The sequence below is a fragment of the Dasypus novemcinctus genome, chromosome 10 (genome assembly GCF_030445035.2).
Source record: "Dasypus novemcinctus isolate mDasNov1 chromosome 10, mDasNov1.1.hap2, whole genome shotgun sequence".
NCBI classification, from domain to species: domain Eukaryota; kingdom Metazoa; phylum Chordata; class Mammalia; order Cingulata; family Dasypodidae; genus Dasypus; species Dasypus novemcinctus.
The window spans coordinates 86,953,470-86,962,412 of NC_080682.1; the positions used below are offsets into that span (position 1 = coordinate 86,953,470).

General features: G+C 42.8%; 1 protein-coding gene across 1 annotated transcript; it reads left to right on the top strand.

The window, feature by feature from the left end:
• The first annotated feature begins 27 nt into the window (after positions 1–27).
• On the top strand, positions 28–5,612 carry EIF3F (eukaryotic translation initiation factor 3 subunit F). Its single transcript, XM_004470285.5, has 8 exons — positions 28–458; positions 1,120–1,190; positions 1,416–1,495; positions 1,915–2,052; positions 3,038–3,129; positions 4,723–4,859; positions 4,999–5,112; positions 5,381–5,612. Exons 1-8 carry the CDS (start codon positions 98–100, stop codon positions 5,456–5,458), a joined length of 1,071 nt encoding a protein of 356 aa, XP_004470342.1. The 5' UTR covers positions 28–97; the 3' UTR covers positions 5,459–5,612.
• Positions 5,613–8,943: the final 3,331 nt, after the last annotated feature.

Below are 8,943 nucleotides of genomic sequence, written 5' to 3' on the forward strand. Positions count from 1 at the left end.
ACAGAGATCCCTTTCACGTGGCGCACATTCAGCCTATCGAGGTCCTAATTTCATCAACGCACTCCTTTCCTTCCCTGGCTCCTTCTTTCTCGACAAGATGGCCACGCCGGGTGTGCCGGCGAGTTCTCCTCCCGCTACTCCTGCTCCGGCAACGACTACTATCCCGGCCCCAGCCCCAAGCGCAGCTTCAGCGGCGGTTCCGGCTCCCGCTCCCGTCCCGGCCCCATGTTCTGATCCGGCGGCGGCAGCAGCCGCAACAAACGCGGCCTCCGGGCAGACCCCGGCTTCAACGCAAGCCCCGGCGCAGACGCCCGCGCCGCCGCTGCCTGGCCCGGCTCTCCCAGGGCCCTTCCCCGGCGGCCGCGTGGTCCGACTGCACCCGGTCATATTGGCCTCCATCGTGGACAGCTACGAACGACGCAACGAGGGCGCGGCCCGAGTTATCGGGACCCTGCTGGGTGAGTGGTAAAAAGAAGACTTGACATTAAGCCGAGCTTCTGTATCTCTATTTACCTCGCTTCTCCTTGGATCCCTAACGTCCTGCATCCTTCATCCTGGCGTCTTGCTTTCCTCTCTTCCTACGCCATTTCACCTCTTGCTTCTCGGTCCCACCTTCGCTCTTACCAAGAGGCTTGAAACTGTCTTTCCTGCCGGCTTACTGTCATTTTGGATATTTAATGAGTAATAAATAAATGTGCGTCAAGTGATTAACATTATATTTTTGACTCCCCAGTCCCTCTTAATACTAGGCTCCTAATAGACCCTCTATCCCCAGTGCTGCCTTTAGTTCTCATTTGGACGTAAGCAATTGTATTATGTTTTATGATTTGGCTTGATCTTAAAATTGAACAAGAATCTTCTTTCCCTGTCCATGTTCCAAGATTATTTGGAGAGGAATAATAGATCCTATTGGGTGATGGTTGGAGGAAGAAGTTGGCGATTACTCCAGGGTTTTAAATTTCTGAATATTGGACCCATTGATGCACATAGCAGAATTTGGAGCTGGAGAGTTCAGTTTGATGTTCACTGATTTGTAGAGACCTCTGAAAGCATTTCCAAAGTGGTTGGAAACTGTTTGGAGCTCTAGGATTATATATTGCATGGGTGATTCTTTCATAGGAACCGTCGACAAACACTCAGTGGAAGTCACCAACTGCTTTTCAGTGCCACATAATGAGTCTGAAGATGAGGTGAGTGGGACTTTGAGCCATCCCCTTGCAGTCTAGCTGTTCACTTTTTGAGCCTCTTTCCACACATTGTTGTGTTCATAACTTAATCTCCTACAGCCCAAGACGTTTCATTCCATTTGTGTATACCTCCTCGGCCTTGTCTTTCTGTTGAACGTGGTCTTTTGTCCTTTTATCCATTTTCTCTAAGGACTTCTGGCTTCTTAGCTTCCTTTCCTACCTTCTTAGGTGGCTGTTGACATGGAATTTGCTAAGAACATGTATGAATTGCACAAGAAAGTCTCTCCAAATGAGCTCATCCTGGGCTGGTAAGTCAGGGAAGGGTTGGAAAGTCTCCTGGTGATTGCCAGTCTCCTGCCCCAGAATAGATTTTTTTGGAATATCTTACCTCAAGGAGCTGTGAATTCAGTGTATTTTGCTGGCAGTTTAGATTTTTTGAGACCAAGGATATTTATTTTAATTGTAGCTTTACTGAGGAAGTCTTTTTGCCTTGCTGGTGACTCAGAATTTTTAAGAGCTCTAAGTCAGCCTCTGATCTGATAATTTTCAGTGTAAGCACACACAGTAGCATTATAAGCTACTGTATTTAGCATTTGAGTGTCACTGATTATTATCATAGGGTGTCAAGAACCTAGAGATACCCCTGATGTCACCACCAGTTCAGAATTGATATCCTGTGTAGACATGAATCCATTTGTTGACTCCATGACTATGTTCCATTTTCCAGGTATGCTACAGGCCATGACATCACAGAGCATTCTGTGCTGATCCACGAGTACTACAGCAGGGAGGCCCCCAACCCCATCCACCTTACTGTGGACACAAGCCTCCAGAATGGCCGCATGAGCATCAAGGCCTATGTCAGGTGACCTCAGAGTGTTGGGCCATGAAGAATAAAAGGCCATCTCACTTAGCCACCACACCATGCCTAATGACAATTCCCTCCCCCCAAACAGAATTTAATTCCTTCAGGGTATAATTCATTGCCTTCTAAGAAAGCCCATTTCTTTCTCTCTCAGCAGTTTCCATTAGAAAAGTTTCACTCTGAAACAGAATATGTCCCTGTAATTTCCATTCGTTGATCCTACTACTACCCTAGGTTTCTACTTATTGCTGTTAACCACATTCATATGGCAGTGCTTTAGATATTTGAGGAAACTCTTCCCTTCAGTGTCATCTTTCCTATAAGCTAGATATCCAGTTCCTATAGCCAGTTCTCACATGGTATTTTTCTCATGATCCTTTCCCATGTTCATGGCTTTCCTGGGTTATCCTTTCATTTACTGTTATCCCTAGAATTGAACATAGTACTCAGGAAAGCACTGAATACATCTATTGGCCCAGGATTGAATGACATTAACATTGCCTTGTTGACATATTGAGCTTGCAGTTTAAAACTCCTTGTGGTGGGGGATGTTGGGAAAGGCTGTAGTGCAGGGGTTCTTAACAAGGGGTCCATAAGCTTGAATTAAAATTCAAAAAAACATTTTTTTGGGGACGTGTTGGTGTGGGTGTGATATATTTATTGAATAATGGTATAGTGTGGGCTTAGTAAGGGGTCTGTGGTTTCCACCTGACTGGCTAAGCGGTCTGGGGAACAAAAAAGGCTAAGAATTCCTGCTCTAAGTGGCATGCTGAAGAAGGTGCTGCTAAAGATTTGATAATACGGAATAAATTAAGGGGAGAAAATGACTTTTGCTCCAGTGAGACCTCTAGGGTTCAGGTGGCCCTAGCCTTTTTATCTCAGAATCTTAAAAGCCACACTTTTGCAATGACTGCTTTACCACCCTAGACTAGACATGGAAACTCAACTAAGGTCGTCTCTTGACCTTGACCTGCTCTCTCCCCAGCACTTTAATGGGTGTTCCAGGGAGGACCATGGGGGTGATGTTCACACCTCTGACAGTGAGGTATGCATATTATGACACCGAACGCATTGGAGGTGAGTCACCATCTTGTACCCTCCTTGGAGGTCTTTGGCATTTTTCAGAGGAGGGGGTAGCTGCTCTGTAACAAATATGGTCTCTTGGAAGGGTAAAAAAGGGCAAGGAGTAGAATGGTTCTATAAATGAAGCATCTCTCACTTTTCTTATTCTCTGAAAGTGTTTTCTGCTCTGTGAGTATAGGTCACTGACAGAAACTGCCCTTTCCCTACCCTCCAACCCTTCACCTACCTTCTACTCTGCTCTTCCCTTCAGACCTTTCTTGATTATCTTAGCCAGCCACTTCACTTGTCTTTTCCCTCCAATCCTAAAATCTGCGTGGTGTTCTCAGTGTCTCACTTAGGAGAAATGTTGTTTGTTCTCCCACAAGCTAATTAGCCATATTAGTTATTAATTAGTTCACTTGGTTTACAGTCACATTATTCAGTTTCTCATTTGTCACTTTCCTTCCTGGAAAGACATTAGAATTCTTCATTGTTGTCTCTCTCCCTCTTAAGGAAGATTTTGTAGATGCTAGTCTTTTAGCAGATTGAGGTTTTCTAGTAGATAGACAGTAGTTGATGTTCCCAGCTTAATTACATATTTTTTTTTGTGCCAGTGCTCAAAAACGACAATGTTATCCTGTATTGTGGTGGGTCCTTTACTGTGAGGATTAAAATAAGATAATTTTCTAGAGTACAGTATAGTTTGTGCTTCATAAATGTCAGTGCTGTTCCCTGGTAGTATTTGAGTGTTTACTTCAGATCCAATTCCTATATACTGTGCAAGTGCTGGGGTTCTTGTCTGTCCTGACCCTACTGGTCTACTGTTATCTGTGGAAATGGATATGTCAAAGTATTTGCTATTAAATTGATTGTTTTAAATACTCATTTTTGCAAATCCTTTCCTACATCACAGTTACACTCAGGTTTGCTTCTTGAGTAAGGTGAGAGATACCTTTTTCTCCCTCCTTTTCAGAGTTCTCCCTTTATGCATATTAGTAAGTCTCCTACCAGGTGCCTTCTTCCCAATTTTTTTGAGACTCAGGTATTACATCAGGTGTAATCAGGTGTTACATGAAAATGGCTCATATTGGGCCTTCATATTATTAGTGAGAATAGGGAAGTTCAAAGACAAAGCAGATTCTTAGCGAATGTGCCCCTGGATTGGATGTGGATGCTAAGCTCCTGGGGCAAGGTCATGGAGAACAAAGTCAGTTATGTTCAACCTTGATTATGTATTGGAGGTTCCTGTGGATCTTTTGCTTAATATAGTTACCAGAGCCCACGGCAGAAATTTTGACTTTGTAGATCTGGAGTGGGACCCAAAGAGTTTATTGCATTATTCTGTTTAACTTCGTGAATGAGTCTGATACTTGATCAGGATGAGAGAGCAAACCTGATTATTAGCACATTAGGTAAAGGAGCTGGGCTTTCCCAGGAAGAAGGAAAGCAGATAAGGGCAGAACATTGGGCTTGGGGAAGCTGAATGAGTCCAAAGGGAGGCTGGGAAAAGTTACAAGGAATGGAGAAAGAGAGAGACCACCTCCTTCCTGGTGGGATTACTGAAATTATCTGTTTGTCTTTGAATTACCCTCCAACCCACCCTCACAGTTGACCTGATCATGAAGACCTGTTTTAGTCCCAACCGGGTGATTGGACTCTCAAGTGACTTACAACAAGTAGGAGGAGCATCCGCTCGCATCCAGGATGCCCTGAGCACAGTGTTGCAATATGCAGAGGATGTACTGGTAAGGAGGGAGAAGGGAAAACAAAGGGGAGGGCATAGATTTCCACTCTGAGATCACTGAGGCATATACTGATGAAATGATAGTTCTCTCAGTGGCAAGAATTAAATGTGCCTCACTGAATCTTTGTTTTGGTGTTCAGTCTGGAAAGGTGTCAGCTGACAATACTGTGGGCCGCTTCTTGATGAGTCTGGTTAACCAAGTACCCAAAATAGTTCCTGATGACTTTGAGACCATGCTCAACAGCAACATCAATGTGAGTGCCATTCCTTCCCTTCCCCAACATACACCTGTGAAGGGAGATAGGGAGTTGGGTGGAGTAGCCTTGAGTAGCATAGTGGAGATAAGGCTGTATTCTATCTGTGGATCTCAACTTAAGAACCTCTAGTCTGGAAATAGAACAGTAGAGATGAGAAAGTGTTCTTAAGCATTTCCTTCCTTTGACTTCTGCTTAGTTCCCTCCCAGCTGTCATTTATCCAGGACTGCTCCCTTTCCACCCAACCACTTACTCCTTCTCTTGCAGGACCTGCTGATGGTGACCTACCTGGCCAATCTTACACAGTCACAGATTGCCCTCAATGAGAAACTGGTAAACCTGTGAATGGGCCCTAGGCAGCACTCCAACCAGTCTGGGCTCCAACCCTAGGATTCAGAATGGAGTGAAGGTGAAATGATTTCTTTGTGGTCTTTTGAGGCACATTGTATCAGTCAACTGATTGTGACTAAATAAACATATCCTACCTTTTGTAAACGAAGTCCATTTTTTATGAGTTCGTTATTGGATTGATGAGAGAAAACCAAGCCATCTCAAACTAGGATGTGAGTAATTTGGGTAGAAGTCAAGTGTGTGCTTGGGATGACTGGTCACCAACAGGAATACCCATATCCCAAGGCCACCTTAGCTTCACCTGACCCTCTTTTTCTCTACCCTCTTTTGCTTTCCATTATATCAAACTGGACCTCCAAAATGGTAATTTTTATCACTTCTCTTTAGCATCTTGGTACAAGTACAGAGTTGCCTTAAGCACAGTATTGATGTACCTAGAGGATGTACTAGGGAGTGAGAAAGGAAGAAAGAAGGGAATGGATACAGGTCTCAGTCCTGGGATGCTTGTGTACATGCTGTAAAAAGATAGCCCTCTCCATGATGAGAATGAACTGTGCCAATTTATTATTTTGGTTATCAGGAAAGGTGTCCACTGACAGTCTTCATGGATCAGGTGGCTTTCACAGGGAATGAAAATGGGAAATCCATGCAGAGAAAATAGTTCAGAGAATTGGATGCTTGATCTGAACTAAAAGAGTAGGAGGTGTGGTCAAGTGGTTATTGTCTTAAAATACTTAACAGTAGTTTGCAACTGATTGAGGGAGGCAGAATTTAGGATCTGTGGGTAAAACTTAGGGAGCTTTTCCTAAAACCTCAGAAAATGTCATTGCTATTGAGTGATGTCAGAGTCAGCCAATGGCTTTGTCTAAGCAAAGACTAGATGGCATTTCCCAGGGACCCTGTCGGATAGAATATTTTTGCCTATGTGACCTTAAATGTCCTTGTAGCAGTTTGAGATTATTTTATGAACCCCCAAAAGAGAAAGCTTATGTTTGTAAACTAATCTTTCCCTCTGGGTGTGATGCCTTTGGACTGTATTAAATTCATTTGAGGGGTCTTTGATTAGATTACTTACAAAGATTGATTTAGGGCTTTTTGATTTGACTGCATCAGTGGGTGTGGCTCATGTTGAGTCCCTGGCCCCTTGCTGGGGGTCTAATATAAACAGACACTCACACAGAAACACAGAAGGAGAGAGAGGGCTGTAATTTTTGATCCTGCTGTGTGACAGAAAGAAGGCTTAAATACCTGAAGCCCTGAGGAGATGGGAGAGATGAGCCATTTTGCCTGATAGCTTATAGCTGAAATCTGGAAGGGAGCAGAACAGCTGAGACTGATGTAGAAGGCTTGGAAAAAAACAAGCCCTATGCCAGCTTTCACTGAAATCAGGAAGAAAGCAGAGCAGCTAAGCCTGAGAGAGAAAACCAGAGGGGAAAGTTGAAACCCACCAGGATCAACAGCTGACTTGTGAGAAAGTATCTCTGCTGATACCTTGATTTGGCCTTGGAACTGTAAGGTTTTGTCCCAAATATATACCCTTTATAAAAGCCGACAGATTTCTGGTGCTTTGCATTGACAGCCCTTTCGCAAACTAATAGAATCTCTTTCACTTAAGATCCTAGAATTCTACTTGGGCACTGTGAGATGTCTTAGATTAAGAAAGATGATCTTTATTCAGCAACTGAAGAGTATACAGCTTATTGAAGTGAAAAGTTTGAATGTAACTGGAAAGCAAAAAGATGTGGATCCTGATATTGGTTCTAAGATACGTGCTTTAGGAAAGATGATGTCTGGGAGTCAAAAGATGTGGTTAGCAGTAATATATAGCTCACAGGGTATATTGTGAGGATTCAGTGCGTTAATAAATGGTAATATGTAGAGAATAATAAAGAAGCCTAAAATAAGTGGGAGATATTATCTAAAGCTGAATACAATTTGAATGTAGTAAACACGATGACCCCTAACATACATTGTGTGTCCTGTTTCCCTACTTAAAGAGACACTTCAGTTAAACTGGGTTGATTTGCGTTTCCTTGGATATGGATTCAGTAAGAATTCAGTATGATTCTTATCTGTAGAATTTTGTTCTGTCAGTTCTGGAAATTTTACAAGCACTTAATCATTAAGTATACCTTGCCTCCCTCTATTTTCTTCTGTGACTTCAGTCCACCATATGAAAGACCTTGTCATTCTATCCTGTCTCTTCTGCATTCTAGATAAATTCTTCAAATATAACTTAAAATTTTTCTCTTCAGTTACGTGTAATCTGCTGTATAATCCATCCACTGAATGTTATATCAATAATTAAAAGTCTTCATTCCTAGAAGTTACATTTATCTCATTTTTTTTTTTTTCAAAAAGATTTATTTATTTATTTCTCTCCCTGCCCCCCCCCCCCCCCCCGCCCTGCCCCGGTTGTCTGTTCTCTGTGTCTATTTGCTGCATCTTCTTTGTCTGCTTCTGTTGTTGTCAGCGGCATGGGAATCTGTGTTTCTTTTTGTTGGGTCATCTTGTTGTGTCAGCTCTCTGTGCGGCACCATTCCTGTGCAGGCTGCACTTTCTTTTGCGTTGGGCAGCTCTCCTTATGGGGCGCACTCCTTGGGCGTGGGGCTCCCCTACGCGGGGGACACCTCTGCGTGGCAGGGCACTCCTTGTGCACATCAGCACTGCATGTGGGCCAGCTCCATACGGGTCAAGGAGGCCCGGGGTTTGAACTGCGGACCTCCCATGTGGTAGATGGACGCCCTAACCACTGGGCCAAGTCCACTTCCTGACATTTATCTCATTTAAGTGTCTGTCCATTCTTGATAGTTTGTGTGCTCATCCTTCTATTACATGCAAACTGTATTTCTTTCAACATTTCATACATAGTTTATCCTGTGTCTTAACACTGATACCTGCAGTTTGGGAGATCTCAATGTGTTTCTTCCTATTTCTTCTTACTCCTCCTCACTCACAGTGGTTCACCTCCTTATGTGTTTGAAAACCTCCATTTGTAAGGACATACTTAATTTTAAACTCAGTCTGTGGGGCATAAAATGATCTTTCTAGTAGATTTGCCCTGCTTCTGCTCTTAGCTTAAATTGAAAAAAAAAAAAAAAAGTCACCAAACACACCAGTGAAACTAGCTACTTGAATGAGGTGGCAGATACAAAAGATGAGGTTCAAAGAATTTCAGATTTTATAGAGCTCAAAATCAATACAATATAGGAAAAGAAATGAAAGATGAAGAAGCCATAGCAGTGAGCAAATCATCAAAAATGTTTTTTAAGTATTTGAATAGAGCTTCTAAAAATGAAAATATAATTGTTGAAATCCAAACTATAAATAGGTTAAATAGATTAGACACAGCTGAATCAATAAACTGGAAAGTAGAGCAGAATAAATTGCCTGGATGTAGCAGAGACAAGCAAGGAAGTAGAAAATATGTGAGAGACCAAGAAATATGGGGGGCTCTATCTATATGGAGTTGTCCCATG